The sequence below is a fragment of the Electrophorus electricus genome, chromosome 20 (assembly GCF_041902795.1).
Source record: "Electrophorus electricus isolate QZ-2024a chromosome 20, ASM4190279v1, whole genome shotgun sequence".
Taxonomy (NCBI): Eukaryota; Metazoa; Chordata; class Actinopteri; order Gymnotiformes; family Gymnotidae; genus Electrophorus; species Electrophorus electricus.
This window is the reverse complement of record NC_137516.1, coordinates 9,104,754-9,130,124: the sequence shown is the minus strand read 5'-3', so window position 1 is coordinate 9,130,124 and position 25,371 is coordinate 9,104,754. Positions and strand designations below refer to the sequence as shown.

The 25,371-nt window shown below is 42.5% G+C and overlaps 1 protein-coding gene across 6 annotated transcripts in view; it reads left to right on the top strand.

The window, feature by feature from the left end:
• The window catches only part of pbx3b (pre-B-cell leukemia homeobox 3b), a 73,273-nt gene extending 54,147 nt beyond the window's left edge, over positions 1 to 19,126 (top strand). For 2 of the 6 annotated variants that reach the window (XM_081703501.1, XM_035536414.2), the window contains 8 exons: positions 2,491 to 2,732; positions 4,698 to 4,888; positions 6,321 to 6,456; positions 7,337 to 7,366; positions 11,782 to 11,947; positions 12,660 to 12,737; positions 14,796 to 14,885; positions 17,446 to 19,126. In XM_081703501.1, coding sequence (XP_081559627.1) covers positions 2,491 to 2,732; positions 4,698 to 4,888; positions 6,321 to 6,456; positions 7,337 to 7,366; positions 11,782 to 11,947; positions 12,660 to 12,737; positions 14,796 to 14,842 — 890 coding nt within the window. In that variant the 3' untranslated portion in view covers positions 14,843 to 14,885; positions 17,446 to 19,126. Of the gene's footprint in view, positions 1 to 2,490; positions 2,733 to 4,697; positions 4,889 to 6,320; positions 6,457 to 7,336; positions 7,367 to 11,781; positions 11,948 to 12,659; positions 12,738 to 13,125; positions 13,239 to 14,795; positions 14,886 to 17,445 lie in introns of all 6 variants that reach the window. The other 4 variants (XM_035536409.2, XM_081703502.1, XM_035536415.2 and 1 more) reach the window with 4 other exon arrangements.
• Positions 19,127 to 25,371: the final 6,245 nt, after the last annotated feature.

Genomic DNA, 25,371 nt, shown 5'->3' with positions numbered 1-25,371 from the left:
ACAGTGTGTGTATTTGGGTGTCTGTGTATATGTATATGGGTATGTTTGTGTGTGCATGTATGGGGAGTCAGTGGAGCAGAGTTGTATTGTCCCTGGTGTGGCCTTGGCTCTATACGCTGACACTGCAATGTCCAGCACAGCCAGCTGAGCATCTCCCACAAATGACCTCATTCATCCTCGGCCTCTCACACCATTACACCCCGTGGCCTCATATCAGTGGCACATACATGCACTAACACCTGATCAATACGGGTGCCGGATGGGCTGCAGGCTCAATCACTGGCTTAGTCTGGAGGTGCAGAGCTATTATAGATCTGTGGTGTCAGTGGAGTATATGGTAACCTCACATTGACAGAAGATGCGTTTGCTTTCTTTAGGGGAGAGTTAATGTGTGGATGCATGGTGTGTGTTTGTGTGGGACTGTAAAAAACATATTGAGTGTGTCTATCTCTTGAGTACATGTTTGTTTACTAGGTTGAGACTCTTGATAGCTTAGCTTGTAAGCGTAACTATATAACTAAACACTGTAAGAAGGGCTTGACATGTTTGTTTGCACAAGAATTTAACAGAATTGTGTAACAGAACATGAGCTTTGACAGAGGGTCCTGTGAAGCACATATTAATTTAAATGAAATTAGTGGTTTGTCTACTCAAATAATTTTAAACAAAATAACACTTAATAATAACACTTGTGTTCTATTTGTACGTTTGTTTGGTAGTGTGTGTGTGTGTGTGTGTGTGTGTGTGTGTGTGTGTGTGTGTGTGTGTGTGTGATCTTGGTTTGTCAGTCAGTAGCTTCTGTGGGGCACCACACCTCTGCAAACGAAACTATATTCATCTATTTCCATATCTGAATGAGGCACATATTGCCCTCACTGACTCCGCCCTCCCTGACTCCGCCCTGAAGGACCTCACCTTGCTGCCTGCCCCAGAATGCTCCACCAGAGCTGCGTCTGCATTGCATTTTCTCCCACATTTCTCCATATTTCCCAAAGGAACAGTTGCTGGATGATGGCATGATGTGCGATGTTCACCTGTCTTTGTGCCGTGGATGCAAATGCTCCTGTGTTCAACCAGGGCTAATTGGGATTGGCTGGAAGAGCCTGGCATGGGCGAGAAGGAAGGGGCGGGGTTTTGGGGTGGAGGACGAGTGCGAGAGAGGCAGCAGGCCATGATAACAAAGGCAGGAGCCACTAGTCAGAAACAAAGCACCACTGTCTGTGCCTTCAATCTTTTTAGAGCACCACCATAATCAAATACATGTTAAGATTAAAGCTCTTGATTAAAATCTTTTACAATAAAGAGGGTTTTTTTCATCCCCTTCTCTGGTTCATTATTCTCATACATGAATGGTGTTCATTACACAGATGGAGAGAAGAAAGAGAAAGAGAGAGAGAGAGAGAAAGGGAGAGAGAGAGAGTCAGGCACTGATGAGGAAGTCTGTAATCAATCTTAATGGCTCTTTACTGCTCCAAGGTTCATTATGAATATCAAGCAAATACAATGAACTATCTCTCTCCCCCTCATATCGATCGTTGTGCACATTTACATACATTTGGAGCTGCCTGCTCTGTGCACAGAGCAGAACCACATGGTATAATAACGCACTTTGTTAACCACTAAACATAATGGCACTTGTGAGAACACTTTCTTCTTATTATTACCACTGGTGCCAGTGTGCACGCAGACACACACGTATGCACGTACGCACAGATGCCTTCCTGTTTAGCACCGGGAAGTGCCGTCATGCTGTCGAGTGTGTGTTAGTTGGTGTGTGTCACTGTCATGTTGGGCGGAGAGTAAACACACAGTGTGTGCAGCGTGGTGTGTAAATATGGGGAGGCAGGCCGGCAAAACAGCGCGAAAACAAATTCCTGCGTGCTGGCTGGTTCCTTCAGTGCTCTATGCTGCATCAAGCGTCTCTCACGCACTCTCTCACACGTTCTCTCACACTCTCTCACACGTTCTCTCACGCACTCGCTCATACATTCTCTCACATGCTCTCTCTCTCCGGAGACATGGCGGATGGGTCTGAGACTGTGGTGTGCTCATGTAGTAATCTTACCCATTGGCGCTTTCCTCTACTGTCATAGGTTACAGGGCGTAATCCCGTGTGTGCTTTCTCCTGTGTGTCTGCGCTCCTTCTCAAAGGCTGTAAAATGGTTCAGTCCTAGTCCTAGTCCAGTTCCGGTTTGGTCTTGGTCCAGTCCCAGTCGAGGCTCGTCTAGTCCCGGTCCAGTCCCAGTCAAGGCTCGGTCTAGTCCCGGTCCAGCTGTATGTCCAGCTGTATGTCACTCAACTGAATGCATAAATGATTAGTTGGTGATTTGTCCCAAACATTCATCAAGTTTGGCAAACATGGCTTTCAAAAACCTCACTTGCATATAAATCAAAGGAAATCCCAGAACCACGTCCCCACCTGCCCCGTCTGTCTCCTCTCCAGCGTTCTCTCCTCTGACAGCTCCTTCTGTATCTGTGATCTCTGTGCAGGTCTGAGTATCCGCGGAGCACAGGAAGAGGACCCCCCGGACCCACAGCTCATGCGCCTGGACAACATGCTGTTGGCAGAGGGCGTGGCCGGCCCAGAGAAGGGCGGGGGCTCGGCAGCCGCCGCTGCGGCCGCAGCCGCATCAGGCAGCCCTACCGACAACTCCATTGAGCACTCAGACTACCGTGCCAAGCTCTCACAGATCCGACAGATCTACCATACTGAGCTGGAGAAATACGAGCAGGTCCGAACCCATCTTCCAGCCAGGCCCGAGCAGAATGCCGGCTTTTTCCCTTTGTCCTTATTTAAGGGTGGACGATGGAAACCTGAGCCACTGTGTCCTCAGTTCCATTCCTATACATCAGTTTGATGGCTGTTGTTCATGTAGTCCATGAGTTTTGAACTCCAGACTTGTTTCAGCTTCACTGCCCTTGTAGAGGTTTTAGAGTTTTCCCAGTATAGCACACCTGTTCAAGCTCATGAAAGGCTGAGTGGGTCTATGAGCTTGACGAGGTAGGCTAAGGCCAAGAAACCCCAAAACTATGTAGTGGAGCCCCAGGAGTGGAGATGAAATGCCCCCTGATGTAGTAAAGACACAAAACCCAGCTTGATGTTTGTTAAATGATCTAGCAGTACAACATAACCCCACTTTAAGGTTAGGAAGCCACTCCAAACCCTGTGTTAGGACCATTTACTATTAACACGTCTTTACTGTTTTTGGGTGAAGCGTAATGTCCCCTGCACCACCTTAGGTGCAGGTGTCAAAGAGCAAAGCCTGAGCAAGGTCCTCTGCCATTCTGGTGTCATGCATCATCATCAAATCTGATAGATAGTAAGTGTCAGTGATTCATTTTCAGGTGGAAGACCTGAACTCTGCTGACCCCCTCTTGCCAGCCCTTCCCGACACTCCTTTATTAATATTGAGCGGACGCTTTTACTTACTGCATGGAGAGCGTCTCAGAGAGCGCTTGCAGTGGAAGGCTGGCTACTCTGCTCAAGCCACCACTATCGATTCCTTTAATAGAGCTGACATTCATGTTTTTTATTCCCTGCTTTATTTATTTAGAAACTTAATGAATACTTGATGACTGTTGATTGAATGCTCTTCAATATCTGACGCAGAGCCTAGAATAGACATAGACATTCTCTCGAGGAAATTTACATAGGAAAATATTTAATTATTATAAAAACAAATTTGTTTTTCAGGCCTCTCCCAAAATAATACTCAGAATTCATTAACTGCATGAGACACCTTAAGGGAGAAAGATTGTATTTGAAATGTAGACAAATGTCTGTGTGCTACGTATTTTTTCCGCTCAGGACAGGAGGCCCAGTCTCTACCAGCTAACATAAAAGCTACTGAAAGAAAAGACTTTGCCAGGCAGCAGGGTAAAGGCATCTAATTCAATCCCAACAATCTGAACAGCGAGAGCACTCGCGGCCTAAACCCCTTTGCCCAGTGTGACTGCATCTTTCTTAAGGGTGTTTCCCATTTTAATTATCTAAATGTAAATACTTAACGAATTTTACTCAGAGTAATGAGCTAAAGTGTGCACTACCTAAATGAGTTATTCTAATTAATCATGGATGAACTACTGGTTTAACGAAAAGCCGTTTAAATTCTCTGGGTGCTGGGTATGTGCCAAATTGCAAATCGGCATTTGCATTCATAGATGACTTCACCTGTTAGGCTGTTCAAGTGCTCAGCCCCGCTACAGACGGCTGGAGCTTTGTGGTGCTCTCCTTTTAAGAGCGGCTGCTTTGAACTCCATTCAAAACCCACTGATTTCAGCTTAAAAGAGGTTGAGACGAGTGCTGTGGAGATGATAGGGTTTCAACTGCAGAACAGTGTCGAGTGTTATTATTGCCAGTATGCTTACTGGAAGAGGTTATGGCCCTCCTAGCATGGCCATTAACTAAGGTTGTTCTGTGATTTAGGAATTGAATTACTGCATGCAGGAACCAAATTACAGGAGCTGCCACTGAGAAGTATGGAAATTGACTTGAGAAATAAACAGTTTTCTGCCTTGTACTTATAAGATTCATCAAACCGATTAAAGCAAAACCCCTAAGCAAAGTTTTGTAGCTAAGAAAACTTTCAGATGCCTACTGCTCCATCCCCAAGTGTGAGGAGCAAACTGCCAATGTAGAAAACATCGCAGACGCGACCCCAGCTATCACCATGGTGATCATGTGACCTGATCCGCAGGCATGCAACGAGTTTACAACCCACGTAATGAACCTGCTGCGGGAACAGTCACGCACACGGCCCATCTCGCCCAAGGAGATCGAGCGCATGGTCAGCATCATCCACCGCAAGTTCAGCTCCATCCAGATGCAGCTCAAACAGAGCACATGCGAGGCCGTCATGATCCTGAGGTCCCGCTTCCTTGACGCCAGGTCTGCTTTTACGCATGTGCAGTTTGTCTGGGCGTGCACGTGTGAGTGTGTTGCTCTCGACTTTGTCACAGTTCTTCTGTGTGTTTTTATGTTTTGGGACAAAAGGATAACAAATACAAAAGAAAAGTCCATGCTTAGTAGAAAACATTTATAATTATTATTATTATTATTATTATGGCCAAGTGTTTCTTTTAGGCATAGTTGCTGGCTGTTATTGAATTAGATATATCAACTTTGAACTCTGGAGCTCATTTAACCATTCAACATGATACTCCTTTTGCTTCTGTTTTTTTCCCACACCTGTTTGTTCCAGTCTGCCACTTTGCCAGTAACAAAAGTTCCACTCCGTAATTCATGCATTAGCTGCAGATGCCTGCTGTAGTGATCGGCGCTTGCCTGCAGCCCCCGGGCCTTCCACTGAGCACTGCCACACTAAGCACCTGAAAGCATTTCAGATTTCAGCAGCAAGGGAATGAAGTCATTTGTGTTTGGTGGGCAGGAGGTCATCGGCAGGTGGTCCTGATTACAGTAATCACAAACAGTTGGCACAAGAAGTCTAGAGAGAGAGAGAGAGAGAGAGAGAGAGAGAGAGAGAGAGAGAGAGAGAGAGAGAGAGAAAGAGAGAGAAAGAAAAAAATAATAAATGCAGTACAGGGTTGAAGGAAGCTCTCAGACGAAGAACAAGCAGAAATCGTTGATGCTGGCATGGAAGGCATTAAACAAGGTCAAAGGAAGAAGGCAGTGCTTCAGGAGCTGTAGGCCTGCAGCAGGGGGCGAAGGGTTGGGGGTGATGGAGGGGTGGATAAGGACTGGAGGTTGGGGTGGATGCGAGTGGTGGCAGTTCTAGAGAGTCACATTCAGTGAGGCTAAGTGCTGCCCCTTCAGGTTAGACCCTGCTACTAGAGAACCAGTGCTCAACTGGGCATGCTCTGATTCCTCTGATGTCCCGTAATATGGCCCCAGCGGGTCATGCACCGCTGGGGTTAAAGAAGATCCCCTCACACACACACAGAGAGAGAGAGAGAGAAAGAGAGAGAGAGAGAGGGAGAGAGAGAGAGAGAGAGAGAGAGAGAGAGAGAGAGAGAGAGAGAGAGAGAGAGAGAGAGCGCGCGCGAGTGCCTGTCTGGACTAAACACTGCGCATTGCATGCTTGGGCTGGAGCTTGTCCATGGAAGCAACAGAGACTATGGTTGTGTTGGTCTGTGTGTGCACGTGTGTGTGTGTGTGTATATATATATCTGACTGTGTTTATGCCTGCGTGTGTGTGTGTGTGTTCAAATGAGTAGTATTCCTCCAAGTTGAAAAGTGCAGTGTTTTGTTTCATGGAGCTCCAGTCCTTCTTTATTCTGCTGTTCTCCGAGGATTCCCAAGAACAAATGCACATGTTTCTGCTGCTTACCTCTAATCACCTTTCTCCTCTCTCCCGCCCCAGACGGAAACGACGAAACTTCAGCAAACAGGCCACAGAAATCCTGAATGAATACTTCTACTCCCACCTCAGCAATCCCTACCCAAGTGAAGAAGCCAAAGAGGAACTGGCCAAGAAGTGCAGCATCACGGTATCCCAGGTGAGTCCGATCATTCGGTTCAGCTCCATCCTGATTCAAACACACAGGCCCTTTTGACCTGATGAAGGTCAAAAGAAAAAAAAAACAAAAAACGTAAGAGCCTGAACAACAAAGACAGGACTCAAACCAATGCTCCTGTTGGGTTTAATGTAAAAAACAATTATACTGCCAAGTACTACAGCTAAAGTTGTACTGTCAATAGTAAGCTCTAGCAGCGTTTATGAGTGCTTAGAGATGAACAGAGACTGATTCTCAGTCTCCCTTCATTAGGATTGCGTGTTTGAGAGTGTGAGTGCCAGACTGGACCCCAGAATAGAGTCCTGCGCTCAATCTCAGATCTCCCTGTGTTTGCTCTCATCCTCTCTGTCCCCCACACACGCCCGTCTGTGGCAGCAGCCCCACCGAGCTGAGAGAGAAGAGCCGAGCATCAGGCAGCCGGTTCCTGTCGTGTCCCGCCCACGCGCCTCCGTTCGCTCTAGCCCACATTAGCCTCTGTGCCTCGGCGTAACTGCGCGAGCGCGTGTCCGCATGCGTGTGTCTGACCGTACTTGTGGGGTGGGAAGAGACAGTGTTGGGTGGATTAAAAAAAAAACAAAAAAACTACACACACCGTCCGTGTGATTTTTCCCACTCTTAAGATAACAAACACCTGAAGGCAATAGTGTCCCCCTCACCCATTTCCCCACAGACAAAAATTCTCTTAGTACATGAAGCCACGGACGTGGTCTTTTTTTAATGTGTGATGTTAGCCTACAGGTCTCAGTACACACCACTGGAATTCTCTGTGAATGTAAATGTCTCTATTTTTTTTCTGTGGGGAGGGGTTGTGGAGGGCTGTTGGGAGTCAGATACTGTAAAAGCCATTCTTTTTTGCCTTCAGGGGGTGGGAAGCACCATCACAGTGGCACAGGTATGTCCTGACTTCTGCTCCACTCTTCTTCTGGTCTCTCCTTTTCTCTCCTCTTCATCCCCCCACCCCCCAACTCCCTTTATGTGTGTTCACTGACACCACAGAATGCATACAGATGTACTCACCGCCCCCCCCACATCGCCGGCCGCTTACCTGCACTGATGGTCTGGCTCCAAACTGATGGTTTGCTCTTTTAGGCTCAGTAAAGGCAATCAGTGCAGTTTGATATGCGCCATATGCGGATGGCCCATTAGAACAAACACTGAGCCTATCATTTTGTCATAAACCTCTTACTGCTATTTCCATCCTAGGAGACTAGCTTCCCTGTAGAGGCAAGTTCCAGGCTACCTCGATCACGTGTCCTGTTTTATGTGCTATGTCCTTTCATTTGTCACATTTGTGAGAGGAAATACTTGTGTCTAAATTCCATTAGAATATATCTAAGAGGCGGCCAGACTATTTGAGTTTGTTATTATGTAGACAACATGCTCGATTGTTTTATGTCACAAATGTTCCGTCTTTGATTTTTTGGGGTATGGGAACTTTCAGACTTTGTTTTGTGTTTCAATGGCTGTTCTTATATGGGTTTGTGTACTGAAAGACTCTCTCCCTTTAAAGGCCTTCATTAACTGGGTTACCATAGAAACAAGCCAGCCATTCAAAGTGCAACAGGAATTAAGGGGGTTCTCACAAACCAGTTGAGCTCAGCTGAAGAGCCCTTACTAGGTTCCAGTTAAAGTGAACTAAAAGCATTTAGCAGACCTCAGCCGTCCAGCATTTCAGAGAGATTTAATACAGAAAAGTGAAGGCAGAGTGCTTTCATATCAAAACTTCTTTAAAATCAAATCAGTGTAATAACTTGGCACAGAGTGGCCATATAACTATCAAGGTTGATACATATAGCATTGCCTGTACTTGTGGTGACATTTTTGGTTGCTAACCCACTCATGTATATGGTATCAAAAAGTATTTGAAAAGCTAATGGAGAAACCTGATTACATTATATAGTAATAACTTAAACAGGAGATCTTTAAGACAGAAACATAGCAAGACTAAGTATCCAGAGCATCTTTTGTCACTGTGCGATTATGAAGCAGGATTTGAAGTACACATGCTGCTTGTTTTCACAGACAGTAATAAAAAGATAACAAGACCCACCTGTGTCCACGCCAAGGCTAAAATAGGCACCCAGAGCGCAGTAATGGGCAGCTCCCCAAATCTGACAGTGGTTTATGTTCAGGCACAGAGGTAGACTCATAATCCCGTAGTTTATGTTCAGGCACATAGGTAGACTCATAATCTAGTAGTTTACATTCATGCACAGAGGTAGCCTCATAATCCAGTGCAGTGAATGGCTGTGTGGACCCCCCAGCTGTATGCAAGGACCCCCGTAATTCATTATCACATGTGCCATGAGTGTACCATTTGAGGGGTCTGGGGCAGGGGGCAGTGGCAGGTGGGTTGTTGTGAAGCTTGCACAGGGATGAGTGTGTGAGCTCAGACTGTAAATGTCTGGGCCCAAACTGTGGCCCCATTGGGCTCCTTCCACTTCGTTAACTCTGGGGAGCCAACGAGTGACACTGATCAACATTTCAGCTCATTACACATTTATCTTAGCCCAGTTTCAGGTTAACGTGTTAATAATGAATGAGGTTTACTTCATTATCGATAATATATGTGGTTTTGCCTATTGAAACCACCAATGATGGTGTGCATGGTTTTTGTTATTTATTTGTTTATGCGATGTAACTATTCTATAACTTAAAGCACCCTCTCTCCTTAAGAGAAGCATTCTAAACCTGATAGTATGGAAACGGAGAAAATCATCTATTTTTTTCTGTGGCTCTAGCAGTGTATTGAGCTGGGCTTGGGGATAGAGAGGTGGTGAATAATTTACTAGAAGCGTACGGCCCCTTCTTTCTGCTGGGCGAGGGAAAACAATCCCTGTGTCAGGTTGTAGACACACAGAGGCACTACATCAGTGTAGTGCTCTCCTCACACCAGCGTCTCAGCACAGGGCAGAGCTGTAGTAGTAAATCGGTCAGTGGCTAAGCGTCACACACAGTACCGATCAGTTGGCAGACAGCATGCTCCTGTAGGAGCTCTGAGTGTGTGGAGTATGTGGACGGCTCTCATCTCCAGCTGTGTGTGGTGTGTGGAGCAATTGGCCGGTGTGGCATAGCAGTTTAGCGAGAAAGCTGAATTCACACACACACACACACACACACACACACACACACACACACACACACACACACACACACACACACACACACACACACCATCATGCTGTGGTCAAAAAAAGGCATGCCTGATTCATTCACAGTGGAATTTGAAGGCTACTCACTGCTGGTGACTGGTAGTGTAACATGTAATTTTAGTCATTTGCTGACGTAGTTTTTAGGTTTATAAGATTTCTTTACTATGACCAACCAAAGCTATCATATGGAAGTATTGTTACTATAATAAATGTGCTGTGCTGTGCAGTTACATTAGAGAGCTGAGGCTCACCAGAGCCGAGACTAGCTGCAGTTCAGTAGAACTGAGTTTTACATCTTAAAATTGTTGCATTCAGAACCCTCCATCCAATCAAAAGACTTTTTAAAGACTGTGTTCACTTGTGTGTATACCTTTTGTGTGTATACCTTTTGTATACCTCTGCATCTGTTCTGTTTCCTGCTTTCTCACTTATGGGTAATTTCTTGATGGTCTGAGACCTGTGGTATCAGCTCTGTTAGTTTATCTGTGAAGTTTATCTTGCTTAATGTTTGTTGCACGAGGCACGAGATTCCAAGCCACAGATATTTTAGAGCATGATGTTTTAAACTTTGCAACCGGATAACTGTGCCGAGGACTGGTTAGACTGGAATATTTCCAGTTTTCTAGACACATTTTAGATGTGAGGTTTCTCTCCCTTTCAGCATTTTGTCAATAATACCATGGGTGCAGTTTTCCAAAGATGAATGAACCATTCTGTGTAGAACCCTTTAGGTGAAAAATTAGCACACAAATACAAATTGCAGATATACTAATGTTCTAGGCATAATATGAGAATTACAGCTCTGTTTAGCTTAAGGCCTGTTTATGCAGTATCCTCCTAGTTTTAAGCTTAAAGGCTAAATGTACATTTCCTTCCCCCTGCCCTTAAAAGCTGCTCTCTAAGCAGGTTAGCCAAAAAGGATGATGGCTAGTGCTTTCATTGCTTCCAATTAAACCTTGCTTGTTAGTTTAACCTCTAGGTAAACCCATCAAACAATTGATGTCAAGGCAAAAGGCTGGCACTGCTGGTGGCTTTGGCCGAGCGGTCATTAATTTTAATTGCCTAGATATTAAAGATTTAGAAGCACAGTGACATGGTGGGCTAGGACTGATCTGATGTCATGTAAATTCGCCAGCTCTGCCGTAGCAGAGCCGCTCATGCTGCAGATATTAAAATGGAAGCATGGAGGTGGAAATTAAATAAAGCTTCATTAAAGGGCCTGGGCTTTCTGCCTGAACCAGCTAGAACTGGGATACGGCAGGAGAGATCGCCACGGCGACAGGCCACCGTAATTTATAGGGCTATTAAGAAACACCCCCTAATCTCTTTATTATTTTGCAATTATTGCAACGCAAGCACTCACACTTCTGAGCCCCCCCATGTGACCTAGATCTTATTGTTTCCAGTATGCAATGTTTCTGTACTGCAATCATTAATGCATGAGGGAGAGTCAGTGGAGTTACCCATAAGTCCTCTAGAGTAACAGTTGTGGAGAGAAAATTTCTCCAGCACTTTCTGTATGTAAGAATTTGTGGTAAACTTAATTTATTATTAATTCATGAATAACATTAATGTAATGAGCAGATCTGCACCCAATGCATGTTGAATGCTGTACATTCTTTACATTCAGATTTAACTACAGTAATTTTGTTATCCTCCAGCACTGTCTTAAACTTTCTTAAACAGCATTTGTTAAGAGCTGTAAAAGTGAGGAACTGTTCAAGGCAGATTACTGCTTAACTAATCTCTCCAGGCATAGATACATTTTGCCTAGTGCCGAGCAAACACTCAGGAGCAGAGTTCCTCCGTACGCTGCCCCAAGTGGCCGTCGCTGCTCCTGGCTCTGATGCTGCGTTCTCTACCAGGGCAGCTTTGAGTGTCGTATTGCCACCAGACGGCTGGCCCCCGGTGTGTCGGTTTTTGTCTGGAGACAAACAGAGAGCATGTTATGCTCTAATCCGCAATAGCTCACAAGCCTGTCTGATAATCGCTTAATTAGCCTGCATGCCCAGTGGATACTGGAGCGGGAGGCTGGGGACCAGCGGCTTGATAGACCTGAACGTGACATCTTGAAGCCATCACAGCGCTTAGTGCTCCGCACCTGGTCCACCTTGACGTCTGACATGCCCCACTCGCCCTCCAATCTCTCCCCTAGGTATCCAACTGGTTTGGAAACAAAAGGATCCGCTACAAGAAGAACATCGGAAAGTTCCAGGAGGAGGCGAACCTGTATGCTGCCAAGACGGCTGTGAACGCGGCGCACGCCGTGGCCGCCGCAGTGCAGAACAGCCAGACCAACTCGCCCACCACACCCAACTCTGGTACGTATCACCCCCCCCAACCTCCCCCAACACCCCACCACTCCTACCCCACCCCCTCACCCTCACCTCCACCACGTCCCAGATTCCTCCCTGGAAGAGGTGTGCGGCTCGCCCACACGCCACGCTGTCTGGGTGCCATGACAGTGAGTGCTCCCAGCTCGGGGGACGAGCGCGGCTCTCCTGCCTCCTAGACCATACACACCGAACGGGATGTGGAAAGTCAAGCAGACAAGCAGAAACTATAGGGTGTGAGTGTGTGTGTGTGCGTGTGTGGGTGTGTGTGATTGTGCATGCTATTGTGTGTGTGTGTGTGTGTGTGTGTGTGTGTGTGTGTGTGTGTGTGTGTGTGTGTGTGTGATTGTGTATGCATGTAGTTGGGTGCAATTTTCTGGCATGTGAACTACAAAACAAATGTGTCTATGGTGAAGAGAGAAAAGACCTCTTCTATTCTGCCCCTCCTGTCTTTCCTCCTGTGCATAACAGTATTCCCCCTCTGTGAATTAATGGAAATCTCTTGCTTGGAGCATGTTATGCTCTAAAAAGAATATTAATGAATATTTGATTAGCAGCATGATACAGCGTATACCATTGACACTAACAAAAAAAAACCCAACCATATTAAGCAAAGATATGACTGTGTTATGGGCATGGCTAAAGCCCTAAGGGATTGTGGGTAAGACATTTAAAGGGGTCCCCTTTTTCTTGCACCCAGGATTCCAGATGAAAGATGAAGAGTTTCAGCTGGACTCTGCAGAGAACAAAAACACTCTATTAACCAACATGTTTACTGGTACTGGCCTTTTCCATCAGCTTCTTCCTGTCCTTATTGTCATTGGCACATGATCCCTTACAAGCTAGTCCATTAGTGTAGCAGGGAGATGTGAAACCCTGTGGAGCTTAGACTGCCAGTCCCATACCCAGTCTGTGTGTCATGTGACTTTTTGCTTTTTCTTTCTACAGTAACTCCCACTTCTGTCTTTTCAGTTCTTTTCTGCCTTTGCTGCACTCTATTTGCTTGCTTTCTGGGCATCTGTGTGTATGTGTAGCGTGTAGTACGTGTAGCGTACTATTCAATGTTGTGCGTGCCTTCTGTGTGCGTGCGCGTGTGTCTGTATAAATTCCTCTCTCTCTTCCTTGCTCTCTTTCGTTATTCAGCCACTTACATCTTTCCTTTCCAGGTTCGTCAGGTTCTTTTAACCTCCCAAACTCGGGGGACATGTACATGAGCATGCCCAATCCGAATGGGGATTCTTACCAAGGGCCACAAGTCGGAGCCAATGTGCAGTCACAGGTAGGCTCTACGCACAGGGACAGGGGCAGTGTGCCAGACCACGAACCCCTGCTAGCTCTCCAGCCATCCACAGCGCAGGCTCAAAAAAAAGCACCGCTTTTCCCAGAATCCTGCTGAACTGTGTGCGGCCTTCCCCAAGTCCTCCTCATTTCTACAATGGAAAAATTATTGTTGATGATTGATGTCTGGCTATGGATGGATTGTTTGAATAATCCTAAATTGCCTTCCAATGAATTACCGTTATCATAGCCCACGGTGGCCAATAGCAAAAGGGCCTCATTATTTCTAGTATTTTAGTAAACTGATCTCACCTCTGGAACGGACCCCATTTCACAGCTGATGTTGCGAATGCATTTGGCTCTGACTTGAGCTCTTGGGTTTGTATTGGGTCTATGTAACTGTACTTTCCTTCAAACTGTACTTTCTGTATCCTTTGCTATCTCTGTTTCATTGGCGTTGTGTCTCTTCACATTGATTATCCATCTTTAAGTTGATTCGAATCATTTTCATCAGAAAATGAAAAATCTCAAATGGGAGATTACAATGAATTTGCATCATTTCAGTAATACTGCCATATCAAAGTAATTCTTAAAACATGCTCTATCGTGTGCTGTCTCTGTCTTAGGAACACATATATCAGTAGTTAACATGAATATTGTCTTTTTTTTTGTGGAGCGGAGGTGTCCTGGTCCAGTCCTGGAGATCTACAGCCCCACAGAGTTTAGCTACACCAATCTAAGATACCTAGCACTAATATTAAGATACTATTGAAGTACTTCATTAGGTGGATCAGGTGTGTTAGATTAGGATGACAACTAAATTCTGCAGGGCGGTAGATCACCGGGACCAAATTTGGGCACCCCTGTTGTAGAGTATGATAAATCTTGTCCCATATATATTGTTGACAAATAAGCTACTTTAAACTGTACATGTCGTGATCTTCATTTCCTTCATTCAGCATTCAACTCGATGTTCTCAGTTTGGCCAAAGAGAACAGAGCACCAATGGCCCAGTGTCATAGTTGTAAACAAACACTTTGTGTCCGCCCACTTTGTGAGGTCATTGTCCTCCTGTTCAGTTGCTTGGTCGATCAGTTGCTAGAGAGGTAGGACATAAAATTGTAGAAAGCTCTACCTTTCCTTTATCAGAACTGAAAAGTTCACTTTACAGGACGACTGAAACTACTCAAAGTTCTGAACTTGGATATTTTAGCCCAGCAGCTTGAAGAGAGGACTTAGCAAAGGCAGATCCCATAGACTAGACTCTGCCCTTATGTCTGTCATATTTGTCTGTAGATGTTACTTGTTATTCATGAATGCATTGTCTGAGAAGCATTGGGAAAATAGAATGTTTTTCAATTTATTTTCAGTTTTCCATGGGGATATATCTTATCGATTGCTTACAATCGATTGCTGAATCAGTCCATTCATGCCTCTTCTGTTTTGATATCATCCCTCTTTGATGTGTTTTCGCACGAAGCATTTTTTTGGCTGATGTTTGTGTGTCAGTGGGACACAGGAAGTTGACAGGCTTGACTTCCTGTCATTTTCTTTGCAGGTGGATACCCTGCGCCATGTTATCAGTCAGACGGCAGGATACAATGATGCTCTGGGGGGGAGCTCCATGTACAGTCCACATGGCATGAATGTAAGTGAATGCTTCCATTTATCTCCAGAGATCACATAATTCACCTGGACATTGCACATGCTAAGGCTTCGTTCATGAGTCTGGGTGCTGTTAAGGTTACTCTGCACCACTCTGCTCAACCAATCCTGATATGAGCTCTTTGTATATTGCAGTCATAGACCAAGTGTTACAAGTTTGGAGGAGGTGTGAAGGTAGAGAGGGATCCTGACAGATGTTAAACATGTTTGTTGCTCGTGTAAACATTTCATATGAGATGAAAAGGCTATTAGTGCCCTATCTCTGCCACTGTTTGGCTGTTTCGAAATGCTTCAAAGAATTTGCAATATTCTTATCAAGGTGCTGTAATATGAAAGTGTGATTGCCTGCAGCCATCTGCAGACATGAATTTTATCTTCCTTGATGAGGTATGATGTGCTGCTTTTTCCTTCATACACTGTGTAATATGAAACCACAATGATAAAGACTGAGTTATATGATAGAGAGAGACAGATATATATATATATATTTAAAGTATTTTATCAACAAATCATAAAATTAGGCTTTTATATATATATATATATATATATATATATATATATATATATATATATATATATATATATTCAACTGTTCCTGAAGGTGTAAGGTATAAGCCTAATTTTATGATTTGTTGATAAAATACTTTAAAAGTGTCAGTTAGCCTATATTAGCATTCAAAATGTGAATTAAAGATACAACAACAACCTCTATTGGAAGACTATATTAGGATGAATAATTAGCTGTAAAGTAATTAATATACAGAGCTGTCAAATCATATATGTGCTTTTTGGTGAGCATTATACTACATTTGCGTGAATTTTATGTAAAGAATACACATTATAATTAGTGTCAAAAGTGGGAATGTATGTGTGGCTTTTCACAGCATTGGGGCACAGCATTGGGGCACAACTGTGGCGGTGCGTCCATGGCTAGTGTTCACATGGCAGCGTGTCAGTGTGGGTTTTGTAGGGGCCATAGTGGCCTGCAGCAGTGTAGACGAAGTGACAGACTCTTGCGTGCTGCAGCAGCCGCGTTTTCACACACACACACACACACACACACACACACACACACACACACACGCATAAATGCATTCTCTCTCTCTAGCTCTCTAGCTTTTGCACTCTGGTCCACTGCTTGGATCAGAGCTCACTCTATCATCACTACCATCAGAGAGAGAGAGAGAGAGAGAGAGACAAATGGAGAGAGTATGCATTCACCACTCTCCTCTCAAAAACAGAAAGATGGAGAGAGTGAAAAAGAGGAAAAAAATAAGACAGAGAGAGGGAGGGAGAGAGAGAGTGAGAGGGAGTGAAAGAGATACAGAGAGAGACAGGGAGTGAAAGAGAGACAGCAGGAAAGAGAGAGTGAAAGAGAGCCAGAGAGAAAGTGAGAGAGAGAGCATTGTGGCTGAATGCAGATGATGCATGTCACTGGGCTATGCAGACTTCCTCATAACGCTCCTATTTCAGCCCCAGCCCAGACACCGTGGCTCGTACAGGCCAGATCAATCTATTTATTGACCTATTCCAGGAACTCGAAATCAGCCAAATCCTAATTCTCCCATCATGCCGACTCACACACTAATTCTGCCATCAAGTACAGCACAGACACACACACACACACACACACACACACACACACACGCTTTATATACACTTGTTTACATTGATCAACTTAGATATTGTGTATGTTTGTATATATACATATTTACATATACTTGAACAATAAGCAGATTCCTCCCTGCATTTTTACAATGGTACAGATGGATTGCTTTGAGAACAATGCACATCAAAAGTAATTTAGCATAGGATAGCCTTTTCTAATGCCAACTGCGAGATGGATGTGATGAGGAGAGGAAGGGGCGATGGCAGGGGACGGCCAGGCAGGCAGAGGTTCTCCAGCAAAGGCTAGAGGCACTTGAGAGAGCTGGGTGGAGAACAGGCCTCCACTGTCACCTCCACTCAGTGTCGCCACCCCCATCACCACCCAGCCTGGCTCTTCCTCCCCTCGGCTGACACCAAAATACGGAGCGACAAGCTGTCGACCCGCCACCGAAATCCGATTAGACATTGATTTCAGAGATCTCTCCCATTGGCCGCGACGTTAAGGCGAATTTGTTTTCCGGGAGAGGGGAGTGTAGCAGAGACAGAGAGACAGGAAGAGGGTGCGGCAGAGAGAGGGCAGAGAGCCGTTGGCAACACAATGCCTTTCAGCTTGTAATGCATCTGTATGCATACGAGCATCTCTAGCATGGCGTGAGCTGAGACAGATTTCTTGCTGAAGAGTGTGTACACACACAATAACCCCTCTCATAAACACACATGGCAAAAATGTTATCTTTGCTCTAGAATGTATTTTGCTGTATAATTAACTTTTGCATCAAGCTTATTTTTGGGGGGGTTGACCCATTCTCAGCTAAGTTAAATAATATTCTAATTACTTTTGTCATCTTCATCTTTGCATGCACAAATCTTTTGTCACTTCAGTCTTCGTCCTCTATTTTCAGTGGATTGCTTCTGTTTGTGTTTTTCCGCTGTAGGCTAACGGGGGATGGCAAGACGCTACGACCCCATCCTCTGTCATTTCCCCTACAGAAGGCCCTGGTAGTGTGCACTCTGATACCTCGAACTGATCTCTTCACTGACACAGCCTGTCCCAGACTGCGAATAGACCACATACACCCATGGACTGACCAATCAGAAACTCACTACCAATTCGTCCTCCCTGAACCTTCAAACGATCATGTCTGTGTTCATCACCGACGTTCTCCAGAACATCCGGAAGTTTCGATGACCCTTAGGAACTGAATCATTTGCTCTCTGCAGTCCACACAACTGGTGACTTTACTAATCATTCCTGCTTTGCACATACTCATCAATCTTTTTTCTTCTTCTGGTATATAATGTATACATTCTCAGAGTTTGTGTGGATTACATGGTCTCTGATCTATGTGAGTCTTTTCAGTGAATATACATTTAGAATAGACATTCTTTATTATCCATTTCCATTACTTATCACTGGTCTACCATATACAAGGATACCAGTAAATATTTTAACCCATTCATTTTACAGGCCTTATATGCTACAGAAGGCAGCTTTGGGAACTTCAGAAATCTCTTTATTTAACCTTTTTTAACCTTTCATAAATTAAGTCCTTGTGGTACTAAATTGGATGACATAAATGAGACGATCTGCTCCATTTTGGGGGTTAACTAATAGTTAACTAATAATAATAAAAAAAATATTTTTGACATAAAACATTGCATCATTGCATCATGACATGCAACGTAAAGCAAAGTCTCACATTATGAGACATTTTTTTTTACTATATATATAAAACACAAAAGTCTTACAGTCTTACAGTTACACCGGTATGTTTAGGACTTACTCTATTTTGGCATGTAGGGACTCCATTCACAGACAGAAAAAAAGAAAAAAAAATTGTCTTGTATATAATATAGCTTAAGAATATTTATACATCTCACAAATCAATACACAGCTTTATTACCTCATTCAGACTCATAGAAAAACCAATAGATTTCCAGACATTTCTCTAGCATAGAGTGCTCACTGACTACCTCTCAACAATGTCACCACCATCCCTTCAGCTTTTCCTTTTTTACATAGTTTCATTTGGTTGCATCTTGTAATACATTTTTTTTCTTCTCTCCATGTAATCTAATGTATATTTTAATCTTCTAAGAAAAATGTGTTGCTTTCTTGCAACTTCTAAAAAGAAAAAAATATTAGATATCATAATAATGACCATAATAGGAATAATATGAATAATCCAGAGAGCGAGCAGGAGATTGTGGTGGGAAGGGCAGTTGGGGTGGGGGGTGGTACTAAATATTAACACCAAACAGTTCAACTGTTGTAAATAATGAAGAACATTTTGAATGTTGCTCATCTTGTTACTAATTCACTTAAAAATGGACAAAAAAAGGACATGATCTGTAATGCATAGGTTTCAGTATTCAGAACTGTACATTTCAGGCCCTGTGTGACAGGGTTACAACTTTCTTTCTCTTTTTTTGTATCGTATGTGATTCTGAAACTGATTAAAAAAGTCATAAAAATTGATTTGTGGCAGTGATTCTAATGTATTAAAGATGTTTCGTGTTTCTTTCTAACCAGACTACACCCTGACTGAAAAGTCTTCCTTGTGGTAGTTATGTGTAATTTCAAACATGAATAAACTTTTTCCTTTGATGATGGAACTTCTTGATATCAAGACCTTTTCTTTCTTTTTTCAGACTAATTATTATTATTATCATTATTAGTATTGTCACATATGTGATTTGAACTTAATATATCTTACTAGCAAGTATAGTGTATAACGCTGTGAATATAACTACAGAGAGCAAGAAATTTATGTTAATTACCATAAAGCACGATTCAAGAGCCATTGTTTCTGCTCAGTGTGCATTTATCAAATCTTGCACACAAAAGAAATTAAATACAACTCATTGCCAGTGCACAAATACTTGCATCGCATTACTTAGACAATCAAAAAACAATATCTAACAGACATTAGTGCATGTCTATAAAAACCACCCATGCCAGTGACAGGGTTTCTGAGAGGAACTGACATTCCCCCCTTTAGAAAGCACAGCTTCCCCAACAGGCTTGCGATCTGTCAAAGAGAGGGGCTTTGTAGCATGGCACGGCCTGTCGGGGGTGAACTGAACTGTTTGGTATGATACAGATCCTTGCGATAGCTTGTAAGAAACGCTTCCATTTGGCACTGTGATGTGACAAAAATGCATTAATATGACAAAATGTTGCCTGAGTCCTCTAAGAAGTGCCAATACGTAAATTTCATTGTTTGTGGACTCAGCACTCTAGTCCAAATCCAAGATTATTCTCCTCAAAAAAGAGGAATCTGTAATGTTTCTGGGGAGATAACACAGGTACCCTCTGTGGGGGCCTGTGTCTGGTTGGCTGGTGAGGACCTGGTACTGAGTTGGCAGTAGATGTGAGGAAATGTAATTCATCAGTTTTTTTCAAAATTAAATTTAACCAAAAAGAGGAGAAAACATCCAATTGGATAATTTATTTATTTTTATTTCTAAACAGCCATCAGCTATTTTGGGTGTAGGTATAACAGTCATACAATAGCTCTTTTTTTTAGCTATTTTTGAAGATCTAATGTAAAAACACAATTCAAGTTCATTTGTTTCTTCATCAGCATCATTAGGTCATCATAAGGATGCAAAATCAAAAGAGAATATAGTCTCTTTAATGGGTCCTAATGAACCATTAAGTGCCCTATTTAATAGTGACTTAACCAATAAAATAATACAGCATGATTTTAGAGGTTTCACCACAAAGTGCATATCCCTGATAAGATTTGAGGATGGAAAAAATAGGTATAATAAGTATAAAAAAACCCAAAAAACCTTGAGTTCTGCAATAAGCATTTTGGAAACATGAAACGAAACCTAACATGAACAACCTGATGGAAAGAGAAACATGAGAAAAAAAGAACTGCTGATGATTCCTGATTCATGATTCATGATTCCTCATCCATTTGAAGAAGAACAGGTGCTGGTGGAACTGACCTACCTCTCTTTGTATTGATGTGACTGATATAATGGCAGTTGGATGAATTAGGAAGTATACTAAATCATCTTCACTGCTGGATTCAAATCGTGTGATTCAAATGCCTAAAACCTCACTGGACAGTGCTCAACCTTACAGCAAGACAATAATTGTAAACAGTTAAAAACAACCTCAGCATAACTATTTTTATATTATTTTTAATAATTATTTTTAGGGTCAAAATGTGGAATGTTCTAGTCAACTGGTCCCATTAATGGCCTGACCCAAGCCCTGTTGTACATGCGCTTGCTAAAGACCAGCCTGAAGAAACTATTCAAGATCTGAAAATGACCTGGAAGATCCCAGTGACTGTTGATGTCAACTCCTTACAGATTTCAGGCAGTCACTCAAGTGCAAAGCAGATTAATTTAGGATTATGTTAATTTGTCCAGGTACACATGATCTCATGAAATAGAAAAGGGCAGTGATTGCTATATGGTTCACTCTGTACATATGTAAATTGATCGTGTCATTTTGTTTTATTGCAAATCCAATCTGTTGGAGAGCTGACCCAAACAACAAAAATTGTGTTATTGTCCTATTTTATAGGACACAGAAATTAGATAACAGGAAGGCTCAGTGCTTTTACCAGCCAGGCGTGGTAAAATATTGATAGATAGATAGACAATTCCTTTAGACATGCAGTGATGTTGGTCTTCTCACTTATCTAGTCAACATTCACAAGCACTTCAGAAGTTTAGAAGAAGCCACATGAACCTCTCAGAGCAAGTTTGGTGCCTTAATTCCTGCAGACCCTGTTAGCTCAAATGTTTTATGAATTGGTAAGCAAAAACTTCCATTGCTAGCTGATGACCTAGCTGATGTCTTGTAAATAGTGTAAGAAATGTGCAAGCCAAGAAGGAGCCTTCAGAGTGTGGGGAGAGCACATAAGAACCAGCCAAACACCTGGTAGGGCAGGCAGACCCAAGTGATCACCACACCTGCACGCCACTGACCCCATTCAGACAAAGAACAGGCTGACCTGGGACCTCCTACCTGCCAAACCACTCCACCATTACATTCATAGACGTTTCTTCTGCACAAAAATTAGGTGGAGGGTAAAAGCATCTATACCTCAGTTTAATTAAAATCTAAAAATATCAAGGAAATCAGGTCCATGTATTTTAACACATTGCTTTTAGGTTTGATTCTAGAATGTGATGGAAGGTGGCAGTAGGAGGGAATGTGCTCTTTGACCTTTGGTCCTGTTGCAGATAAAACTATTCTGTGCCGCCTCACTTAGGCACTCCCAATGGTCAATACATTAATTGGGGTGGCAGAAATAATATATAGACCTCAAGTAATGAAAGCCAATTTCACCGTTTCCCCCTCTCAGGAGTTATTTACCTGCCATAAGCATCTTCAATAGGCTTATAAGTTCTAATAGGAAACATATTTTAATAGTACAAATGACAGACAGAAGAGTCTGACAACAGAGCCATTTTTTGATTATTTGTGCTCGCAAAGAAAAAATAAAATAAGAAACTCCTAATGTTATGGTGAGCCCCATGTTGTAGCTGACTGCAAAAAAAGTGTATCTAAAGTGTATCTCTTCTGATGGAGCTTCATTTAGGGAATAACAGTGTGGCTCTATGGTACCAAACAGTTCTGTAATCATTAATGAGATAATCATCAGTTGTGACAGAGTAGCATCTATAGCTCATGCTATTTAAACCAAAACCAAAGGTTTAATATAGCCAATCAGCTTAGTGAATGAAAACAACAAATTGTGCAAAAACAAATAACTAAATAAACATAGGCTATTTTGCCCTCAAACACCTAAAGTGTAGACCCTTGCTTTGACTTTTTAACATTACTGGAGAACTGATCCAGAGGTTTTGATTTTCTAACATTATTGGAGAACTGATCCATGGGTTTGCCTGACAGCAGTCCCCCTCTGTTCATCTCTCAAACCTTGGCTGTGAAGGTGAGGACTTAATTGAACCTGGTTTGGAGGTGACTACGAAAGCTGGCCACGCTCACAGCAATTAACTGAAATGTCAGGCACTTCTAATTCAAGTTATTCTGTCTGTCTGTGGTGGAAAGGGCTGCCTCCATGGGTCATTGGCTACCAATTTAAAATGGAAATTGACATCCATTTATTCCAATTTTCACCGTAGACTTCTTCCAAACAAGCTATGCCTTTGAACCTGACTGAGAAGAAGAAGTGGGGACCTATTCCACATATACTCTCTTCTCACAAGTTCTGAGATTGTCCTAGAGGTATATTAGGCCTTTTCTTCAATGTTTTCTTTGTTTTATTCTTTGTTTAGCACCTGTACCATTCTTAAGGAAACTCATAACAATAATAAAGAGTGCAGCTCTCACTGGACAATATAATGTACAGTCCCAACTGTCTCATTCATTTGCAAGTTTTAGCTGTTTTAATATGGATTCATTGAGTAGCTGTAAGGCAATGAGCATAGAAAAACAATATCCATTACATTATCACTCGTTGTTATTCCACAATTGGCTAAATATGTTTAAATCAACAGAAATGACCAAAGGACCTTTTGAACATTGGGAATTACATTTGTTAAAGAGGAGGTCTATTAAAGACCTTCTCTAGGTTCATTAAAGACCATATGTGTCTGAAAAATTTACCATGAAAAGCATGCATCATTAAATATGGAAATCCTGAATTTTATTAGCAATCTGCTAGATCTGAGCTGACACCAATAAAATGAAAGGAAGATATCATTTATTAAGGCAAAGTTCATATTCAGTTAAATATGAAATGTAATTTTCTTCTCTTTTTGATAAATTACTACTACTGCATTGTTCAAAGACCCATGTTATATTTCAATGGAAGGACATTGTTTATGCATTAAACATTTAAGCCATTCTCATTGCTCACTATTTCTCAGCCCCAAATGAAATGGTTATGATTTAAAACTATAAATTAATAAACGCATTTGAAAGTGCAAAGAGAAAAAGCAAACCTCCTATTTCTCATTACAGGCTTTTAATATTTCATTTACTTCTCTCATAGAATTATTACTGCTCATCTGATGCTCTTTCAGAATGTATGTACTGCATGTGTGTGTGTGTGTGTGTGTGTGTGTGTGTGTGTGTTGTGCATCTTGTCTCTCATATGATTCCACACACAGAAATTGGAAGTAGACCTTTAGTCGTTATCAGTATGTGATATAGTCAGTATATAATATAGTTTTGTTCAGTTTGCAGTTTGATATCATTTGACAGATACATTTTTTTGTTTTTGTCAATAGAATTAAACAATTAATTAAATTACAGCTGTCCAGCTGTCTTAATTCTTAATATGTGCTCAAGTGCTGAAGAATTAAGAAAAAACAAATGGACAAACCAACCAAATAAATAAGTAACGCTTACATTGGTTTCATGGATTGATCTTTACAATACCATCAATATTGACTGTGTGCATGTGTATGAAGACAGTAACTCCCACATTTCCATGTGGAGATCATCCTTCTCCAGTCAGAAGAATGAAGTGGCAGAATAAGATGAGGAAATGTGTTGATTGGTACTTGTTAAAGCATGATGTATGACTCTCTAGGCAAGTACAGCTATGTGGAAGTTATTACACATCTTTCTCTTATTCCTCCACCACAGTGAGCCCTACATTACATTTTAAAGGAGAATGTCTGGCCCTTTAATATCTGAATATAAATGGAGTGGTTATTCTAGAATGAGTATATGATTTATTGCATATACTTTGTCAAATTAAGTATACTCGGAGGTCAGAGTTGGACTAAGCTCTGAAGTTTAGCATTGTAGCTCAATTCACACTATGTTCACTATTGTAGTATGTCACTGAGTGATTAATGTGGCAAAAATGTCCATGCTGGTGAATATGTGAGATAGGTTATGTTCCTTGAGTCAGTTTTATGTAGCTTGATCTCCTTGAAAGTCTACTACATCCTATTGATATTGCACCATGGTAAATTAAAATTTTTATTCAAAACAGTCTGTGGCACAAAAATGCAGCAATAGTACTGTTTCATACATTTACGTTTTTTTTTTTATAAGTATGCATGCTTTATATGATGTTCTCTTCCCAGATGTTATTTGTTCATGTATTTGAAAATAGCCTGGTTAATTATCACATGCCAGAACTGTTCTCTCCTCACGAAAATACACACACCTCTGTTTCACTCCTAATAAAATGTTTTAACAACAATTCATCGATAGCTCTCACCTTCAGGCTCAGAACGTGGTGATGGAGTGCCTCTCAGAGGCAGTGACGGGGCCTTATCTGCGTGTGTTGGCTAATGGCAGAGCTCTGAAGCCTGGTGACAGTCGACAGGTGTTCTCTTTACCTCTCAGCGCTGGCATGTCAGCCAGTGTGGGAGGCCTTTGTACTGCTATAATGCACTGACATCCAACAGTGCAAAATAGTGGAGAATGGAGCGCATCGGGGAAATCAGACCTTCTCCTCTCTCTCGCTTTCCGCATTTCTCCTTCTCCTTCCCCCACCATCTCTGCCTACCTCCGTCTGGTTCTCCAACTATCAGTCTCCCAATTTCATTCTTTGTCTGCCATGTGCGGTGTACTGTCTTTCGTCTGCTTGGGCTGCCTGTTGGGGAACTGCACCGTGTCTCCTACAATGAGGTGAGTTCTTGTCTTTCTAATGAGGAGACGGTGGCACTCAGTGGGTGTGTATTTGTGTTACAAAAATCCCTTAGTGCTGCATTTATATTTAATATTTTGTGTTTCACACAATATTAACAGCTGCGACTTGTTTCCACCATCTGCAAGCGATTACTTGGAGTTTATTTGGCTTTGTAATAATGGCGTGTTTTTGTCTTTGTGTCTCTCTCAACAGGCATGGCGGTTCTCTGACAGGTGCAGAGGATTTTGCTCAGGAGATTCAGAGAGCCAA